We start from the raw sequence: 19,962 nt of genomic DNA, 5'->3' as shown, positions 1-19,962 counted from the left end.
GCGGTAAGTCGAAGGCTGGGCTGGGCTAGGCCCAGCTGCGTGACCTCTGCTCGCACTGGGTCCCAGGGGGAGGGCCCGAAACCTTCGGCCCTTGTCGGGAGGAGCTTTTGCAACAAGTGGCATTGTCACTCCTGCTATCTGTCGTCCCCATCCTTCCGCCCTCTCAGGCTCACACATGTCAACACCACACATGCACTTATATCTTTCACGGTTATGCGCAGACTCCCATGGCGCCCACGTGTTCTTAGGAGCATGTGTGATTTCACGCATGTGCTTGCATGACCACACCTGTGCACTCTCATGACGGAACACACACTCTGTCAGAACCTCACTCTTGTGCACACACACAAGTGTGCTCACACTCTCTCTGTAGGACCTCACCCCCCCCCCCCACGTTCGCACACTCACACTCCTACGACCTCTGTGTTTCTCTGAGCAGTCCTGTGCACTCTGGACCTTTTGCCCCCTGGCACCTGACTGCTCCCAGGTTTCTCCTGGGTCGTCTGTTTTCTGCTGTGGACGGCTCCCTAATCTGACGGCTGATCTAATGCAAACTTCTGAGCGTTTTTCTCCAACACCAGAAGACCCGTATTTGTCCCACAGGGCTATTTTGAAAGATTTTTATTCTCTACACACACCTCACGCTACTTCGTTTCCTCTTGCAGACATCATTTGAGGACACATGTCAGTGTTAACCAGCAGCTTGTTTAGCAGAAGATGGCCAAGGTCACTCAGTGATGTAAGCTTGGCCACAGCTGCGTGCTGTGTTCACTGGTGCAGACTTCTGTGCTGGCGTGCGTGTACATGGGACGTCTGTTACACACTTAGAATGTGGGCCCGCTGAGGAGCCTTCCCTCCCAGGCTTTCCGCTCTGTCACCCTCACTGAGCGGGGTCTCTGCAGACAACACTTAAACCAGGGGTTGCTTAAGCCCCTCTTAGACTTGGAACCCTTTATGCAAAAGAAACCTCAATCGGATGTCCAGTCAACTTGGAGTTGATGAGATTAAAGTAAGAGAGTTCAGAGCCTTTTGCATTTGTCTTGCTTCTGCCCTCTTCTTGCCCCAGGCTGTCCCTAAAGGTACACTGTCACAAACCCAGTCTGCGATGGCTATGGTTTGGTCTATTTGAGAGGACAAGCGATTTTGGGGGTGCGCAGAGACTTGTGGCCCTCTGTTCCCCACTCACCCGACGTTAGTCCTCCTGGGTGGTGACAGTGAGTGTGACAGCCCCAGTGTCCCCCCGTGTCCTGGTGTGATTGTCACGGTGCCTCCGTTCACTGTCCAGAGGCCCTGTTGTGCAGCAGGTTGGATGCTCACGCAGGTGACAGACTGTGTCTTGGGAAGAGTTGGCCCGTAACTAAGTCCTGGGAGCAGCTGGAGAGATGGGTCTCACAGATCGAGGCCCAGGGCCGTCTTGTGATATGGTGGCTGCTGCACAGAGGCCTTTCCCCGGGCTGAGCTGTGTCTTGGCTGCATTGTCGCGGACGAGGGCGAGAGGCTGTGGCCTGAAGGAGTCCTGTCCACTCCTGTGCCTCCATCGCTGCCGGTCTCTGGAGTCAGACAGACTGGAATCAAGCCCTGGTTTTCCCTCTTTCTCGCTGTGCAGATTTGGTTATGTGACTTTGAGTCCCAGTTCTCATATCTGTGAAACAGGAAGAAGAATCACGTCTTCCTTGCAAGGAACCGAGAGGATTCAAGTAAGCTGACCACACAGTGTCTGGCACGTGCTCAGTACTGACCACATGGGCACTGCTCCATTTTTCCCCGGTGAGCACTGCCCTGCAGTCGGGGGTGGGGGGTGCACAGCCCCTCCTCTTGCCTCTTGGCCCTGAGACCCCCACCCTGCAGCGCCCTCTTTGCCCAGCTCACAGGCTCTGAGATGTGAGCACTCCGGCAGCTTGGCCTGCCGGCGGCCTCCACAGGGCGGCAGCCTGGTCCTGGCTGGCTACCTCGCAGTGGTGGGCGGGCCATCTGGTGGGGCCGTGGGGTGCCAGCCTGCGTGTGACCAGCCAGGACATCTGACCCAAGTGCCCGCCCCTCCTGTTGTTAGGGAAAGATGGGGGTAAATTTGGGGAAGCCAGGGCAGTTTCCCTGTTGTTCACCCAGTCCCTCCCTGTCACACACGCCCTGCTCACTGGAGCCCTCCCGCCCACACTCCTCACCGCAAAGACCCCCTTGCTCTGGGGACTGGTGGCTTTTGCCTGTGAATCAGGATCCATGCGTGTCACGGGGACGCAGTCCAGGGGTTGAGGAGGCTTTGTTAGGCTGAGATGATGATGCCGCTAATTCAAGTCAGCCCAGGAGCCAGAAGGAGCCAGGTGTCCCCAGCCCCTATGCTTGCCATGCTGCTGCACTCGACAGGGCACCTGGCTCCACGTGGGGGCATTGTGCCAGGGGAAGTGGAGGTGCCACCTGGCACCTGGTGTGCAGGGAGGCTGGGAGAGGGCTGGTGGTAGCGGTGTTGGCTTCTCAGTTGGCAGGAGGATACTGAGCAGGCCGCCTGTCACCCTGGCAGCCAGAGAACTGTCGGCCCTTTGCTGTGAGAGCTGTGTAACCCTACCCACAAGCCCCCGGCCCCCCAGGCAGTTCACCGTCTCCGTCAGTCATGGTGTCTTCTGCTCTCCCTCCAAGGTGGGCAGAACAAGCGCCATGGGATCCCTGGCACAGGAGAGGCCTCAGTCGTGATACCCAAGGTCACCCACCTGACCTTCCGTCACTCACTGCAGGCCACTGGGGTCTGTTGCACTGGTGCCACCTCCAGGGTCCCTGACTCCTGAGCAGCTTTCTGCCACGGGGGACCTTCCCCAGCCTGGCCTCCTCATCTGCTCTCCTGTGTCTTCTTGGGGTGGGTGTGGGGAGTGGCTGCTGATGAGCTTGGGGAGGTGTTAGGGGCCATGGTGGCCTTTCTGCTCCCAGATCGGAGCACTGGGCTGCGGGGTCCAGGGTGCAGAGGCTGGCCAGTGGGAAGAATGGCCGTCCTTAGCGTCGGTGACAGGGCAGCTCTGGCTCCTGCTGCTCTGGGGGGCAGACCAGGGTGCTATTAATACTTCACCTCGGTAGTCTCTTGGGATCCTGCCCTCCACAGTGGCTGTCCAGCTTGGGGACAGGGTCCCCTGGGTCAGCGTCTGTGTCCAGTTTCCGTGTCTGGGAGCATGTGCGTGGCCACATGTGTATGTCCTCGGTCTCCGTGCACATGTATGTGCACGAGTGCGTGTGCACACCTGCCTGAAGTGCGGGGCCCCCGGGGAATGGCTGTGGTGTGAACATGGGGGCTCTCAGGCTGGCGCCTGACTTCTGTCTGGCCCAGGCCCACATTCCTCCCCAGCCTCTCTCTTGCTGCCCCCCATTTATGCCTAGACCATTGGTACTCTAGGGGAGGGGATGACAGGTGGAAGAGGTTTGGCCCTTCTCTGGTCCCCATGCCGGGTTCAGCCCAGGCTCTCACTTCTCAGCTCTCACTGGGGGGTCCCCATGGCTCCCATCCTCCCTGACCTTCCCAGTCTGCCACTGAGGGGTGGACAAGAAGCTGTTCTGTGTCTCCCAAATGGGAGGGGTGGGATGGGAAGGAAGGGAAGCAGTGTTCCTGAGGCACGGTTGCGTGGGTGCCTGACGTCTCAAGTCATGCTGCAGGAGTGGGCTGGGAGGTGGGAGCCGGAGGCAGGCAGGGGAGTCCCCAGCTGCATGCTGCCAAACTCATCACACCATCCTTCGCTCTGACCGCCGGGCATCCCTGTGCCAGGCTGTGCACGTGCTAATGCCCTAGCTGGTGACTTCCGGCAGTGCCAGCAGTGGGCAGGTGTATGGAGGGAGAAGATTCCCAGCCATGAGCAGGGGCCCCCAACCCACGTCGACCCTGGGGTCCCTGCTCCAGCTCAGGCTAGCAGTCTGTGAATCCAGAATGCACCCCCGCTGCCAGCCAGGTTTCAGGAGTGGGCGTGATTTGAGGCAGAGCATTGTCCCTGAGTGATGAGCCAGGTGTACCAATGGTCGGGGAGAAGCCCCCTGCCCGTCTCCTGACCTCCAGTCAGGCCCCTGCGTGAGACTCTGACATGCCCGGAGCCCTTTAACCCCTTCTGTGCTTTCCTTGCCCTGAGGTGGGGGAAGCTATGGGCCAAGGGCCAGAGACCCCATTCCCTCCTGCCCCCCCTCCCACCGCAGGTCCCACAGGAGTCTGGGCACCCGGCTGCCTGAATCAGTTCTATATTTGGCCAGAGAGCACGTGGGTGGGGGAACCAGCCAATGGCCGCAGTCTGACAGCTGGAGGTGGGGCAGCTGGAGGCCGAGGCTCTGGTGGTGGGAGAACCGGGGAGGGCCCCATCCTAGTGGGGGTGCCAGCTTCCTGCCCCCCTCACCCCACCGTCCCCTACATGCCTTTCTCCACCCAGCTCGTCCTCATAGCAGTCTCTTCTCCCACAGATCTGTGTCCTCCAGAAACAATGGGTGTCGCTAGATCCAGTGGGAACTGTGCCAGGCTCCAGTGCTCTGTGTGAGCAAGGGTCCCCTTCCAGCCTGCTCTCCCTGTCTGTCATGGCCACACCTGGCTGCTGCCCGCTTGCCTGGGGACATAGGACACCCAGCCCCAGCCCTGAGGGCTCAAGCCCAGTCCTCTGGCTCTGTCCCTTGGGGGGGCCTCAGGCACCAGGTGCCTCTCAGAGCCAGAGAGACTGATGCCGCGGGACCAGCCCCAGCCCAGCTGTCACCCGCCTGGCACCGCCTGTCCAGAGAGCTGTGCTCTGGGGCTCCCTGGAGCTGCCAACTCCGTGAACTCCTCCCCTGTCCCCCAACACCGAGAAGGCCCTGCCTGCCCCCACCATGTGTGAGGTGATGCCCACAATCAAGGAGGGGGACGCCCCGGGCCCCCCCCATGGCACGGGCGCTGACGCCAACTTCGAGCAGCTGATGGTGAACATGCTGGACGAGCGGGAGAAGTTGCTGGAGTCCCTACGTGAGAGTCAGGAGGCCTTGGCGGCCACGCAGAGCCGGCTCCAGGATGCCCTCCACGAGAGGGACCAGCTCCAGCGTCACCTGAACTCCGCGCTCCCTCAGGTGAGGCCAGAGTGTAGCGTCCTGGGGCCCTCCGCCCATCTGCGTTTAAGTCGCATGTGAGCACATGGGGTTCACAGGCGTCACTGCCTTCGTGTCCCTGCCATTCCCAGCATCTCAGCCAGCATGCTGTTGGCTTCACCCGGAGAAGCGGCTGCACTTTGATGGGGAGAAAACCTAGCTGCAGTGAGCCTGTTCGGCCGGCAGGTGGCGCCCTGGCAGGGAAGGGCCTCTGCGTGGCCGGCCGCTCCTCCCCACGCCTGTTCTTGGGGTGCTGGGCCACCGGGGACCGAAGACGGCGTGGGGGGAGCCTCAGAGGGGCCCAGTCGCCTCTCTTAGTCCTCAGGTGGACAACCAAGAGGTTTCCCGTAGGAAACTGTAGGCAGAGCTGAACGTGGAAGCGCTGTCTGGACAGCTGTCCCACGCCTGCCTCAGCACCACGGCCAGCGCACGTCACCGTCGCGTGTGTTCTGTGCACTCAGCTCCTCCCTAAGTTCTCACAGCTGTGAAGCTGGCACTGTTATCACAAACGATGACACGAAACCTCGAGCACATTGCTTAGCTGCTGGTGACCGCCCAGCCCGAGGGCTTGGCAGGGCAGCCCAGGAGCCAGAGGCTCGCGGCTCAGCTCAGGCCCTTTACCACGTGGCAGGACTATGTGGGCATGGGTGGCAGGGGCTCCTGCCCGGCTCAGGGTCTTGTGATGCTTTGCCAGTAGGAAGATGGGGTCCTGGTGAAGAATTGGCGTGGCAGGTGGGCCGTCCTACCCTACTGCAGGGGCCCAAACGGGCCGAGAGTGGGGGAGCCATCCCTGTCCTGCAGCTCATCACCAGAACTCAAGTGACTGGAAGAGAGAAGTATCAGTGACGGGTCGCTGGCTTTGGTGGCCTTGTGCTAAGTGTTGTGCACTCATGGGCTCCCTGGGTCCTCCTGGAGACACTTGAGGGACACACCTGTGTCTCGCAGATGGGGGGTGCAAGTTCAAAGAGGTTCGGTGACTCTTCCTGGGAGCTTGAGCACAGGGACCTCGTCACTGTCCCCAGCGACCAGCACAGGGCCTGGTATGTGGGAGGTGCTCACAGTATCTGTGAGTGAATGATGGGCGTAGCCACTGTTCCAACACTGTGGTAGCAGGGAGAGCCTCCCCCGGGGAGTCTGGGGAGCCCCAGGAGGCACGGCCTTTGAGATGGGCTTTGAAAGATGGCTGTGATTTCCTCGGGAGGTGACAGAGGGTTGGGCTCCCCATTGAGCAAAGGTGTGGAATTAGAAAGGCTTGCTGGTGGCTGGAAAGAGCAGGGGACCCAGGCCAAGGGCCTTAGGGCGATGAAGCTGGAAAGTGAGGAGAAAAAGTTTGACTTGTGCTTTGGGACAGCGTCTGGCAGAGGCGTCTTGGGGTGGGGAGGCCGTTCAGGGGCTGGGCTGAGGGGAGGGAGGACAGAGCACACATGCTTTGGTGGCGGTGCCCTGACGTGGGGCTGCGGTGTGCCATCGAGTCCTGTCTCTGGGTACGAGCGTGTCACGTGTGCATGTGTGAAAGCTGGGGCGTGACCAGGACCAGGGCCAGGCGCTCCTGGGTCGAGATGCTTGACTGCCTTTGTCTGTGGCTTTGACAGAGAGACAGGGAGCAGGCTCTGGGCCGTGGTGTCTCAGGCTCTGGCCTCTCTGGGTCCCTCTTGTCCCTTCCTACAGCCACTGTTCGGTCACTCCCAACCCAGGGAAGCCATAGAATTTGGGCCACTTCTCTTTCTGGAGTGAGGTGATGTCTAAGGAAATCAGTAGGATACCTGGGCCTTGACCTGTGGGGCCAGCCTGTCACCCCTGTGTGCTGTCCTAATGGGGACAGTGGGCTGCAGAGGACTCTGCAGTGCCCTCGAGCGGATGCCAGCCTGGGTTTGGGCTGGGCCCAGCAAGTGGCCAGGGTGCAGCCCTAGACCGAGTGAGCAGGGGCCCCAGAAGCCAGCGCTGAAGCCATCTGGCCGGCTGGGCAGGCCTGCATGCTCTCCTGCTCCTGTGTAAGTGGGTCCTTCAGTCCCCTGTCTCACTGGCCACCTGTAGCTGCCAAAACCCTGCGGAGGGGGAAGCTCCTTGGGGCTCTTGCTTCTCTAATGTCCATCAGGGTCCGTCTGGACCTTACTGTGTCAAACCAGAAGCAAAACGCCCCTTCATCATTTTCTAAAGGGAAAGGTCATTGGATTGCTGGGGAAACAGACCCACAAAATGGGAGGGAGGACATCAGGTGATGCTGGTGGCTGGAGGGGAAGGGGCTGCAGAGCAGACTGATTTTCTGGCTCTTGTATCCAGCCCTGTCCCCTCACACCCTCCTGTGCCCTTGGAGTGTGCAGGACCCGGAGCTGTGGGTCCCTCGGGAGCATGTGCTCACTGTGGGTCTACTGCCCCTCCAGATGCAGAGGGATGTCTCTGGGCAGATGGTGGAAATAAGGGATGGGTGAGAGGGCCCCACCATTGCCTTGTGCATGCAGGACGCTGCTCGGGGCGTGTCCCACACTCTGAGGGGCCTTGGGGGTTTTCAGGAATTTGCCACCTTAACCCGAGAGCTGAGCATGTGTCGGGAGCAGCTCCTAGAGCGGGAGGAAGAAATATCAGAGCTGACAGCAGAGCGGAATAACACGAGGGTAAGGGGGTCCTGGGGCGTGTGTGTGGGGCTGTGGACCCCTTGGCCAGGCCGGCACATCCCTACCCTGTGTGCTGGGGTAACAGTTTGACACCTCCATTGTTCACGTGTAGTCAGGGTCCGAGGAGAGAGGCCAGGGCAGCCGGCTTGGGGCTGACCAGCACAGAAGTATTTGAGCATTTGAACAATGGCACAGATGGGGCACCCGCCCCCCCCAGCGAGCCCATGGGCACTCCGGTCGCCCTGCACACAGACTCACAGCACTCCTCTCGCCTCCCTGCTCCCTGCCAGCTGCTTCTCGAGCATCTGGAATGCCTGGTGTCCCGCCATGAGCGGTCCCTAAGGATGACCGTGGTGAAGCGCCAGGCCCAGTCGCCTTCCGGGGTCTCCAGTGAGGTGGAGGTGCTGAAAGCCCTCAAGTCGCTGTTTGAGCACCACAAGGCCCTGGATGAGAAGGTACCCAGCCTGCCCTGCAGCCTCTGGTCCCTGCTCTGCGATGTCTGTGTCCTGTGTTTGGGGCAGACTGCCTTCTAGCTGGTCCTCCTCCCACTGGCCGTTTCCAAGGGCTCCCGTTAGGATGCCTCTTGGCACACCCTGCTCTGCCTCACACCCAGCAGCGGTGGACCCAACCAGAGCCCAGCGGGGTCTCCGTTTCTCCCTCCATCTCCCCATGACTTCTTACCTTGGGCAGGTGCGAGAGCGGCTCCGGGCCGCCCTGGAGCGAGTCACCACACTGGAGGAGCAGCTGGCAGGTGCCCACCAGCAGGTAAGCAGCTTGCCCACCCTCCTTCTGCACTGCGGCCCCTCGAGCCAAGGCTGTGCACCCCTTTGCCCTACTCTGCTCCCCATTGGTTTCTCCCCACCGTCCTGGCTGCAGACTGCTGGCCGAGGGGAGACAGGGCACCTGTCTAGGAGGCGGGGGACCCACAAGGGTGTGGAACATATGGCAGGTTGTCTTGTCTGTGACTCACTGCCCCGGGGACTGTGCCCTGCAGCAGGGGGCAGGGGTTCAGGACGGAGTGGCAGGAGACGAGGGGACTGTGCAGCTGGGACCGAAACGCCTGTGGAAGGTGGGTCTTGGGGAGCCACGGAGCAGGGGGCATGCCTTCCCTGAGACAGGTGCAGAGGGCCCGGCCCAGCTTATTCAGGACAGCAGCTGCTTGAATTAAATTCGGGGCTTTCTCCGGTATCCTCCCTCCTCTTTCCACCTTTCCCCAACCCCATCTGCGGAGAAGTGTATAGATTGTCGGTTGATTGCCTGACTCACTGCTAGACACGTCATGTGCTTGTCCACTGTAATTGTTAGGGCCCCTCTACCTGTGTGTCCACTTCAGGTGAGAGCCCTTCTCTCCCGGAGCCTTGGTCCCCCTCGTCATGCCTTTCTAAGTTAGAAAAGGCTGAGATAGCAGGTGAAATAGAAACTTGCTTTTCAAGAGATACACGGGAGAGTCAGGGTGTGTCATCGTGTGGCGTGAGCTCTGAGACTGGGGCAGAGCTGTCCCTGCCTCCACCTCCCTGGGTGGGGCAGGGAGCGGGATGTCCTGGGCTCTGACGGCCAACTGACAGCTCACTGTCCCTGGAGGATGACGTGGGCCGGGTGCAGGAGCTGCAGGAGCTGCTGGAGAAGCAGAGCTTTGAGTTGAGCCAGGCCCGGGAGCGACTGGTCACCCTGACTGCAGCCGTCGCTGAACTGGAGGAAGACTTGGGCACTGCCCGCCGGGACCTCATCAAGTCGGAGGAGCTGAGCAGCAGGCGTCAGCGGGACCTGCGGGAGGTGGGCGAAGGCCTGGCCTGCCCCCTCGTGCCGGGTGCAGGCCTTTGGCTCTCAGGAGGGCAGCTGCTTGGGTGCCCTGGGCAGCGGGAGGGCTGGGAAGTGTGAGACTGAGCACTTGGTGGGGTGCGATGGTGGCCGGAGTGGCAGGAGGGACAGGCGGAGGCCGTACACTGGCCGGCCAGTGTGGAGAAGATGCAGCCCACCAGCTGTCAGTGGGGAGGGGCAGCTCGGACGGGGGCAGGAGAAGGTGATGACCTCCCATCGGTCCCCTCATCTCCTGCCCAGGCTCTGGCCCAGAAGGAGGACATGGAGGAGCGGATCACCACACTGGAGAAGCGCTACCTGGCGGCTCAGCGGGAGGCCACATCCATCCATGACCTCAATGACAAACTGGAGAATGAGCTGGCCAATAAGGAGTCCTTGCACCACCAGGTAACTCCTCTAGGTGGTGCGGGGAAGCCTTGTACTTGACTCGGGGCTCTTGATCATGCTGGAGTCTTCCCTGGGTGGCCCAGGAGCCCCTGGGGTCATCCCCTTGGATGGCACCTCTTGGGCAGCCGAGAACCCAGCTTGTTTCTTGCCGCTTCCTGGCCTGTCACCTGCTCTCTGCTCAGGCCGGATGGGGCCGGGAGGCTTCAGTGCTCCCTCTTGGCTCTCCTCCCCGCCCCTTTGCCAGTGTGAGGAGAAGGCACGACACCTACAGGAGCTGCTGGAGGTGGCAGAGCAGAAGCTGCAGCAGACGATGCGCAAGGCGGAGACGCTGCCCGAGGTGGAGGCCGAGCTGGCCCAGAGGGTTGCAGCCCTCACCAAGGCACGTGGCCGGGGCCCGGGCTCTGCCTGTGCCCCTCTTCCTGAGCTCTGTGGAGCCAGACCGTCAGTGCTGGGAGTGGGAGGCTCGTGGGCCGGGAGCCGGAAACCGTTTCTCGCGGTGCGACTCCAGGAAACCCTCTTGTCGGTTGGAAGAGTAGTCCCTGCCCTCGTCCCCCACCTCTTACCGACCATAGGAAGAGGTGGGAAGTACTTCGAAAAGCAGAAGAGACTGGATGCAAGTTGTTGTCATGATCATTTACATCATCGTGGTCAATACTTCCTCTAGTTTGGGTCTGGAGTGGAAAAACTAGGACTTTCATGTCTGGAAAGATGAAATCTGAGAGGAGATGGGATCAAAGTCTACACTTCCTAAAGAGGGTGGAATTTGGCTGAAATTGAAGCATTCTACATCTAGGGACTTACCCCTTGTTGCTTGAAGGCTGGAGCTTTAGAACGAATGAAAGGGAATATGATTTTACCCAGTGGATAGTTAACTTTAAGGGGTAATCATTTATAAGAGGTGGGCAGGCTGAAAACTCCCATTCTGGATGAGCTGGATGAGTGTGTGGGTTCATGAAGAGAATTCCGGAGTGCTTGCATCTGGGCAGAGGTTTTCAGGGGGGCCTCACTGGGATCACCATAGCTACACCCCTAGCCCATGGAGAGAAGGAAACCAGTAATAGTAAATGTCAGGCCCCAGGGCCTGTGTTCAGGACCAAGTCTGCTTCTGCCACTGACTGGCTCTGTGACCTGGGAAAAGTCACTCCCTCCCAAATCGGCGCCGGTGTCGTTATCTCTGTGATGTCGCCATTATCTCTATGATGACATCGTCATATGTATGACATCATGTCTATAACACCATTGGCTCTGCGATGACATCATCATCTCCATGACGATTGGGTTGGACTTGGTGGTCTGCAAGGACTTTCCAGCCCCTAGAAATGGAGGGCTGGTTTAAAGTGCACCAGACGGTGTTGTGATGCTGAGCAGTCAGCTCAGTGTGTCCCAGAACTGACAAGGAGGGAGGGCGGAAGTGCTCAATGTGTTCCAGTGAGTCACAGCAGGAGGGCTTTCCCGACTGTGAGATGTGTGGCAGTCCCGAGTGTCTTGTCAGCAGAAACCACGGGATCTCGGTGTCTGGAGACACGTGAACGGAAGGGGAGACCAGTCTGCCTAGGCTGGTTTAACAGCAGAGCTAATAACCATGGCTAGTGTTGTCTGAGTGCTAATTGTGTCCTGAGTGTTTGCCGGGGATCGTCTCATTTAGTGCTCACAGGGGTACCAGGCATGGTGCTGTCATTATCCACGTTTAGCAGTTGAGAAACTGTTACTAACACAGCAGTTACTAAGGTAACTTGTCCAAGGTCACAGCTGGGAAGAGAGGGAGCCAGGATTTGAACTCAGTTTAGCTTGAATCCCTGCACTGAGGTGCACGTCCATCCATCTGGAAGCATAAAGACATGGGTTTTTTCCCAGAAGTGTGTGGAGAATTTAGTCCCTTGCCATGCCAGCTCTGCCATGTTTTAAGGCAGGCCCTGAGCAAGAAGAGGGGTGGTGATGACAGTTCTGCTCCAAGATGGCAGGGGAGGGCTGGGCTACGTTGCTCCCTAAGGCCCTGACCCCCAAAGGCCACGCTGGAACCGGGGTGCGTGCGCCAGGAGGCCTGAGCAGGGGGCAGATGTCCACTGCTGTGCTGACCTGTCCCTGTCCCCAGGCTGCAGAACGGCACGGCAGCTTTGAGGAGCATGTCCGGCAGCTGGAGGGCCAGCTGGAGGAGAAGAAGCAGGAGCTGGCCCGGGTGAGGGCCAGGCTGGGCTCTGAGCGCCCTGGCTCGGAGGAAGTGGGAGCTGGGGAGGGACTGGCCACCTGGTACGAGACGCAGAGGCGGGAGGAGCTGGGCGGGCTCCCCAGGATGACAGCTGGATAGGCGAGCAGGGTGGCTCCCGGGGCGGGCAGCGGATGGCCCAGCGGTGGCTGGTGCGAGGTGGGCTGGCTATGCAGGTGCGCCAGCGGGAGAAGATGAACGAGGACCACAACAAGCGGCTGTCAGACACGGTGGACCGGCTGCTTACTGAGTCCAACGAGCGCCTGCAGCTGCACCTCAAGGAGCGCATGGCCGCCCTGGAAGAGAAGGTGCTGTGGGCGGACCCGGAGCGGCGGGGTTTCGGGGAGGGCGGGCCCGGCAGGTGGTGGGGCGGAGCCAGGCGGCCCGGAGGGGCGGGGCTTCGGGGAGGGTGGGGTCGGGACGTGAGGGGTCAGTCCCGGGACGGGACCAGTGAGCACTGGCCTGCAGCGAGGATGGACAAGGGAGGAGCTGGCCGCCCTGGAGAGCCGGGCAGGGTCCCTGGCTCACAGCTCTTCTCCCCCAGAACACCTTGATGCAGGAGCTGGAGAGCTCCCAGCGGCAGATCGACGAACAGCAACACCACAAGGTACCCAGCTGCCGGCCAGCCAGCCGGCCAGCCTGGGAGGGACGGCCTCCTGTTCCAAGCAGCTGCCCTGGGACCCCGCACAGAGCGAGCCCTTGTCAGTCCGGGCGCGCACGTTACCTCACTAACCCTCACTGGAACTTGCGCAGTAGATGCATTATCCCCCATGGAAAGATGAATCAGGTCGCAGCATAGGGCACAGAGTGGGCAGCAGAGACCTGGGACCCAGTGAAGGACTCGGCAGAAGGATTTCTGATACCTCAAAGTGGCTGAAGCAAGAGTGCAGTGATTCTGGGAGGGTCAGCCCCCCTATGCCTGCCTCCAGTGTCAGCAAGGCCTGGAGAGCACGGCTCTGTGGTGCTCGGGCTCGTGTGCCCTGTGAAGTGTGCTGGTGAGGGCCCTGCAGGCCTGCTCTGGTAGGGTCCTTCCCCAGACACAGCCCTCTCCTCTCCCACCCCCTGCCCGCCCGCTGCTGCCCTTGTGGTCACTCTTCAGCAGGACCTCATCTCTTCTGGTGAAATCCGTGGCCCGGCTGGGGTCCCTGGCTTTGGACTTTGCAGGGCATTCTTCTGCCTCTCCTCCACCCTGCTGTCTTCTTTGTTCCCCTCTCCCCTCTCTGCCACACGTGGCCGCCACTCCCACCTGGGTCTGCCTGGCACAGGGCCGCCTGTCTGAAGAGATTGAGAAGCTGCGCCAAGAGGTGGACCAGCTGAAGGGTCGAGGGGGGCCATCTGTAGACGGCGTCCACTCCAGGTACTGGAGCATGGGAGGCTGGACGTGCTGGGATGGGTCACGGGTGGGCCCTGAGGACAGAGACTTCCTGCCACCAAAAGACTGCGCAGGACCTTAGGTCCTTCTCCCTTTCAGGGGACACACTGAGGCCTGGAGAGCTTGGTCAAAGTCACCGAGCTCACTGGGCACTTTAGAAGGGAGCGCCCGTGCTACGTGGGGTGCTCGTAGGCACACAGACACAGGAGACCCCCACTTGGGCCATGCTCCCCGCTTCCTGACTGAGGGCTCACCTACGCCCCCGGCCCGCTCATGGAGAGTGTCTGGCTCATTCTTGTTCTGAGACACCGTCTCAGGGGTCTGCAGTTTGCTGTTTGCTTGAGGACCACCTAGGTTCAGGAAGCCGACAGAGAGGTTGGAATGAGGCTTCCAGACATGCTTACTATCACCCGCATGGTTGTGCCACCCCTTTTCCTGAACACGTTTTAAGAGGTGGTGAGTGGAGCTTTCCACCTCATGCTTGGATTAGGCTGGCGTTTCAGGGAACTTCTGGATTTTTCTCCATATTTTGTGAAGCAATTGACATTGAACTCAGACCTCGAGCCTGCCCTCAGTCCTCTGCCCAGAGAGGCAGGATGAGGCTCGAGGAGGCTGAATGGGTGCACCCACTCCAGCTTCGTGGCTCCTGGCTGTTTTCTCGCCCAACCTAAGTCGCTCAAACCAGAACCTCGGAAGCTCCGTACCAGGCCAGTGGGGCCCTGGCTTCCTGCAGAAAGGTTAAAGGAACTTCGTCTGCGTTGGAGTGGGGGGAGGCTGGAATTAGGGAAAAGCGTGTTGGGTGGTGCAGACTTAAGTACCATCTTCACGTTTGTCAGGAATTCTGTATAGGAGTGTGGAGAGAAGCAGGGAACGAGACAGAAACGGTAGCCAGCCTCTTCCTCCGACTTCTCCCTCCCCACAGGCTGCTCAGAAGAGAGTAGCCCCTCTCCCCCATTAGTGAGCTGTGGCCCTGAGCACACCAAACTTTCCTAATGGTTGGGGGTTCTTGGCTTTGACCACACAGATGCACTGGACCTGGCATGGAATTGGTGCTGCATTGCAGGGGAGGGGACAGGGAGAGGCAGGAGCTCCCCTTTCCCTCCAGTTGCCTTGTGATACCCGTTGGAGGCCACCCTGTCCCTTTGCTCTGGGCTGACTGAAGGGTTCCAAGCTGGGAGGGCACCCAGACATCCCCCAGGATCATGACTGGGACCCTAAAATCCCAGGTTTGGAATAGACCCCTGGGGCAGTGTATGTCCCTGGTCCAGTGTCAGGGCCTCCTGAGGCTTCCTGGGATGGGGGAGGGTGCCTGGGTGGAATGTTGGCCAAGGCGCCATGCAGATTATGGGGAGACCCCAAGGAAAGTTGCTGGGGAGAAGACCAAGAAACACACCCTCAGAGTTGAAGGCCCCAAGGAGATCACTTCCTGCCGACCTCTCCGTGCCAGGAGCCCTTCCACGGCGTCTTGTGCGAGGGCCATGGAGCCTCCACTTGAATGCTTCTTCGATGGGGCGCTCAGCTTCCTTGCAGCGCCCGGTTGCACCATAAGCCAGCTCTTGCCATTCGAAGGTGTTTCTTGTAAATGGAAGGCTGTTTCCCTAGAACATTCCCCCGGAGCACTGGAGAATAAATCAAGCTCTTGCTTGCATGGCGGCCCTAAAACACATCACTCTCTGTCCTGCTAAGACTCCTCCAAGCTGAAGACCCTGAAGTCTCTGGGCCCGGGGGTGTGAGCTGGGGCTCCGTCCTCAGGGCTCTCTTCTCTCCCCGTCCGCTCCATGCAAGGTCACGCCCGGGCAGTGCGGTGGACATGCGGTTCTCCCTGAGCACAACCAGCCACGTGCCCCCAGGCCTGCATCGCCACTACTCGGCCCTGCGGCGGGAGCCTGCCAAGGTGAGTGGTGAGCGGTTTCCCCGGGAGTGTGGTGAGTGTGGGGGGGTCTCCCCGGGAGTTTGGGGTCAGTTCTGCCGTGTGCCTGGCTCCAGTTTCACAGACGGCTGGCGTGGGGTGCAAATCCTCTCCCTGCCCTCCCCTGTGTCAGCGACAGCTGCAGCCCTGGGGCTGGGGCCTTCGTCAGCTGCAACAGCTGTGTGCCCCTCGCCTCAGCCTCCTGGTGGGCGAGGTGGGGGCTGGCGGGCGGCCAGCCGTCCCCAAGGCCCCCCTGAAGCGTGCGCACGTGTGTCTGGGTGTGCAGGCGTGTGGTCAGGGTGGGGGATTCAGGGGCAAGATGGAATTGGCAAGCTTTCTGGAACAAAAGCTGTGGTTTGTGGGGGAGAGGAGGGCGGGATGGCAGGCTGACTGGCCCTTGGGATGGCACCTTACATTTCCTGAGAAGCAGCTGCGAGTTCCTGCTGAGTCTGCCTCAGGAGACTGGGGGACCAAGAAGGAAAAGGGACAGTCTGATGCCTTCCTGGCCCTGTAACCACTGGACGTGCTGTGTACTGAGCCTGTCCATGCCCCAGGGCCCTGGAAGATACAGCTGCAGCAGGAAGGACCCCAGGCTGAGGGGTCTCCGTCTGAAGGGGCTTCTTCTCTCTCCCCTCACTCCTTTCCTCGTCCTCTTTGTAAGAACACAGCAGCTGCCCAGGAACCCCTCTGTGTCCCTGCCCCCTTCTTTTCCTACCCCTGTCCTTCCGCCTCTCCCAGCTGGGTTCTGTGTGCTCTCCCCTTCCGGGCCTTTGTCCACCAAAGAGGTTTGCAGGATGGTTTCTGAGACGCTCCCAGAGGGTCCTGCGATGTGCTGGACCTGGGACACAGACTGGCCTACTTGGCCCTCGCTGTTCCCTGGGCCTTGTCACCACCCTTCGTCTGTATTAACGCGCTTGCTTGTGGTAGCCCTCAGAGAAAGTAGGTCCTGTGACCCCATTTCACACATGAGGAGACTGAGGCTCGGGAGCCTAAACCACTTTTCTGGGACTGCACAGCTGGTGTCTGGGGGAGCTGGAATTCAGAGCAGCAGCCTGCCTGTCTGCTCCCCTGCTCCCAGAGGCAGTTCAGTAGCATTTCTTAGACTTTGATGTGCAAATAGATCTTGTTAGGCCTGGATCTTGTTAGGTCTGGGATGGGCCTGAGACTCTGCATTCCTGACAAGCTCCCAGGAGACACCACTGCTGCTGATCTGGGTGGGGAGGGTCCTGCTCCTCAGCCACGGGCGTCTTCTTAATACCCCTCTCCCCTCCTCCTTTGCCAAGGACTGGGAGCTGTCTCCACGGCCTGGGGTGCTGGCCCCCACGGCCACCCCTGCCTTTGACAGTGACCCTGAGATCTCCGACGTGGATGAGGCTGAGCCCGGGGGTCTGCTGGGCTCCGTGGACATGGCCTCCCCCAGCAGCCACTCTGACGCCCAGACCCTGGCTTTGATGCTGCAGGAGCAACTGGATGCCATCAACGAGGAGATCAGGTGGGGCTGGGTGCTGGGGAGGACGTCTGCATGACTGGGCTCCTTACAGCGCAGTCCAGGGGGCCTGCGTGGGGCCAGGCTGTCCTGAGGGGCCCTCAGGCTTCGTGCCCCTCCCCGTGCTCACCGCGGGGGAGTGCTTTGAGGTGCGCTTGTCACTCTGGCACAGCCCTAAGGGCAGGCAGCTCGGGTCCCTTCCACTGACAGAGAAACCCTAACCAGAGCCCTTCACTGATTCGCCTAAAGCAACACAGTGAGTGGCAGAGCCAGCATTCAGACTGGGGCCTCACCTCGGGGCCTGTCCCTAAGAAACCTGTGGCGGGGAGAGGTACCGACGGCACTTTGTAGAGAACCTATTATTGTTTCTGACCAACGACGAGGGAAAAGCAGAGCGAGCGAACATCAGAGCTTTTCAGGGCTGGAGGCGTCTGGGCCAGTGGCTCCCACACTGGCTCTCATGAGCCGCTTAAAAGAAAACATCACACAGACCGAGAAGGGAACTGACAAGGACCACCAGCTTTATTCCACCAAGTGAAACAGTCAAGATAGCTGCCATTTCCTGCCATAAGTTCTGCAAAAGCAGGACATTTAACACCCTCAAGTTGGAAAGACATGCTCTCAGAGTAGAGGCAAGTCCAGCTCCTCAGAGACGGTCGGCATCGTTACGTCTGTGTTCATGGGCGTGTGTGTGACGGGCGCACACTCCTCTCCGAGCGCCCCCACCCCCCACAATGTTTCCATTGTCCTCACTTTGCCTGAACCGGGAGAATGCCACTGGGTCAGCATCATTTAAAGGTCCAGTGTTTGGGGACATAGAGCACTGCTGACTGGGCAGCTGGGGCCAGACAGCCCAGTGCCTGACAGGTCACCTGCAGGGGGCGGTAGGTCAGGATTCTGCCGTCAGGGTGGTCTGCGCCAGCAGCTGCCTAGATGGCACCCTCCTGGCACCCGCTTCCTTAAAGTGGGAAGCACGTTGCCTAAGCCGGCCAGTGAGGAAGAGAGGACTGGAAGGTGCTGTGCCCTCCGGCCTGCACGCCCGCAGTGCCAGGACCACCTGCCTCTTGCTGGCCCCGGGGGCTGATGGTCCCGCCTGCCCCCAGGGTGATCCAGGAGGAGAAGGAGTGCACAGAGCTGCGGGCCGAGGAGATCCAGACGCGCGTGACCAGCGGCAGCTCGGAGGCCCTCGACCTGATCCAGCTGCACAAGCACGGCCCTATCCCCTCCTCTCTGACCGCCCTGTCCCTGGCCAGCGTGTCCCCTGCACTCAGCGGCCGCTCCGCCCCTAAGCTTACCTCCCACAGCGCTGCCCAGGACCTGGACCGAATGGGGGTCATGACCCTGGTGAGAGTCTTGGGACAGTAGAGGAGCAGCCCGGTCATGCTGGGCTCTGCTCTGGGGGCTGGCGAGGGGCGTCGATGGGCATCCTGTGGGGGGCGGCGGGCCTGCGTGGTGTCCTCCTGAGCCCGTCCCTTGTACGAGCACAGGGCACGGACAAAACCCTGCCATGGCTCACACCCCTTCCTCTCTTCCCGAGCTCGCCCCGATTTGCTTTCCAGGCCAGCTCTTTTCTGCTGTGACTCTGTCTCCAGGCCTGTGTGAGGCACTGAGTCCGCGCTTCTTGTCCTCAGACCACTGGGCTCCCCTTGGGGATGACTTTCGGGTGTCCAGAGGGTGAGTCTGACCTCACCTTCCACTCTCTCTTCCAGCCCAGTGACTTAAGAAAGCACAGGAGGAAGCTGCTGGTGAGTGCTGCCTGACTCCAGGCCCTGCCCCTTTGCCCCCCACCCTGGCCCCCAGGGACTCCCCACTGCATTTCCCACGCCCCTCTTCCTCATCCGTCCCTCAGTCTGGGCTGGGTCAGCAGGCCCCAGCTGTCTCTCTACCCCTGATGGCTCCACTATCTGTTCAGTCGCCAGTGTCTCGGGAAGAGAACCGAGAGGATAAAGCCACCATAAAATGTGAGACTTCTCCTCCTTCCTCACCCAGGACGCTGCGGCTAGAGAAGCTCGGCCACGCAGCCCGGAGCCAGGAAGAAGGCAAGAGGTAAGCGAGCAGCCCCACTGCTCCGTCCCCAGGGCCATCTCACCTGTCCCAGGGGTCTGACCGGCTCTGTTCTCCTTGAAGCCCCATCAGGGAAGGACAGCCCCGTGTCTCCCTTGGTCGCCTGCTCTGATCGTCCCCCTTCCAGCCCACCCCAGCTGAATCACTATAAGTCTTTTGAGGTCCGCCTTCCATGTCTCCTGCTGTGATTTAAGTATGTTTCTCTGCCCCGCTCCTGGCTGTGCTGTGCAGGCCGGTGGAGGACCAGGGTAGCAACCCGAGCAGCAGCAGCAGCAGCCAGGACTCCTTACACAGGGGCGCCAAGCGCAAAGGCATCAAGTCGTCCATTGGCCGCCTGTTCGGGAAGAAGGACAAGGGCCGGCCGGTCCAGCTGAGCCAGGACGGAGCCTCGGGCCACGGTCTCTGTCCCCTTTCTAGCGCGTGGGTGTGAGTAGAGGGGCCTGAACCGGAGGCTGTGGTTGGCTCCAGCCCCTCTGCCTGCCCTCGGGCCCTCGACAGTTTTCCCTTGTAGCTGTTTACAGTGGGAAGGGCTACCTCCTGGGGGTGGCTCCTACACTAACTAGTGTCCGGTGGTAGGCGGAGGGCTGTCACCTGGCTGGGGGCTGTCACCTGGTGGGGGCTTTCACCTGTTGGGGGCTGTCACCTGGCAGAGGGCTGTCACTTGGTGGGGGGGGCTGTCACCTGGTGGGGGCTGTCACCTGGCGGAGGGCTGTCACCTGGCTGGGGGCTGTCACCTGGCAGGAGGGCGGTCATCTGGCGGGGGGCTGTCACCTGATGTCACCTGATGGCTGTCACCAGGCTGTCACCTGGCGGGGGGGCTGTCACCTGGCAGGGGGGCTGTCACCTGGCGGGGGGGGCTGTCACCTGGTGGGGGCTGTCACCTGGCGGGGGGGCTGTCACCTGGTGGGGGCTGTCACCTGGCGGGGGGCTGTCACCTGGCAGGGGGGCTGTCACCTGGCTGGGGGCTGTCACCTGGCAGGAGGGCTGTCACCTGGCGGGGGGCTGTCCCCTGGTCCGCTGTGGAAGGGTGCCTGTGCTCAGTGGCAG

At 60.7% G+C, this 19,962-nt stretch overlaps 1 protein-coding gene across 14 annotated transcripts in view; it reads left to right on the top strand.

Moving 5' to 3' along the window:
- The window catches only part of PPFIA4 (PTPRF interacting protein alpha 4), a 60,714-nt gene that overhangs the window by 3,415 nt on the left and 37,337 nt on the right, over positions 1–19,962 (top strand). For 6 of the 14 annotated variants that reach the window (XR_004422243.1, XR_004422242.1, XM_033099425.1 and 3 more), the window contains exons 3-21: positions 1,654–1,767; positions 4,417–5,046; positions 7,575–7,676; positions 7,967–8,131; positions 8,367–8,441; positions 8,626–8,745; positions 9,258–9,449; positions 9,735–9,881; positions 10,126–10,260; positions 11,974–12,057; positions 12,261–12,392; positions 12,629–12,691; positions 13,350–13,441; positions 15,242–15,350; positions 16,649–16,857; positions 17,955–18,195; positions 18,561–18,596; positions 18,764–18,897; positions 19,147–19,313. Coding sequence is in view for 12 of the 14 variants with exons in the window: in XM_033099425.1 (XP_032955316.1) it covers positions 4,813–5,046; positions 7,575–7,676; positions 7,967–8,131; positions 8,367–8,441; positions 8,626–8,745; positions 9,258–9,449; positions 9,735–9,881; positions 10,126–10,260; positions 11,974–12,057; positions 12,261–12,392; positions 12,629–12,691; positions 13,350–13,441; positions 15,242–15,350; positions 16,649–16,857; positions 17,955–18,195; positions 18,561–18,596; positions 18,764–18,897; positions 19,147–19,313 (2,437 nt within the window). In the remaining 2 variants the exon portion in view is untranslated. Of the gene's footprint in view, positions 1–1,606; positions 1,768–4,416; positions 5,047–7,574; positions 7,677–7,966; positions 8,132–8,366; positions 8,442–8,625; positions 8,746–9,257; positions 9,450–9,734; positions 9,882–10,125; positions 10,261–11,973; positions 12,058–12,260; positions 12,393–12,628; positions 12,692–13,349; positions 13,442–15,241; positions 15,351–16,648; positions 16,858–17,954; positions 18,196–18,560; positions 18,597–18,763; positions 18,898–19,146; positions 19,314–19,962 lie in introns of all 14 variants that reach the window. The other 8 variants (XM_033099426.1, XM_033099428.1, XM_033099430.1 and 5 more) reach the window with 7 other exon arrangements.

This window comes from Rhinolophus ferrumequinum, chromosome 27, assembly GCF_004115265.2.
Source record: "Rhinolophus ferrumequinum isolate MPI-CBG mRhiFer1 chromosome 27, mRhiFer1_v1.p, whole genome shotgun sequence".
NCBI lineage: Eukaryota > Metazoa > Chordata > Mammalia > Chiroptera > Rhinolophidae > Rhinolophus > Rhinolophus ferrumequinum.
Note: the sequence above shows the minus strand (reverse complement) of the source record. Positions and strands in the feature narration are given on the sequence as shown.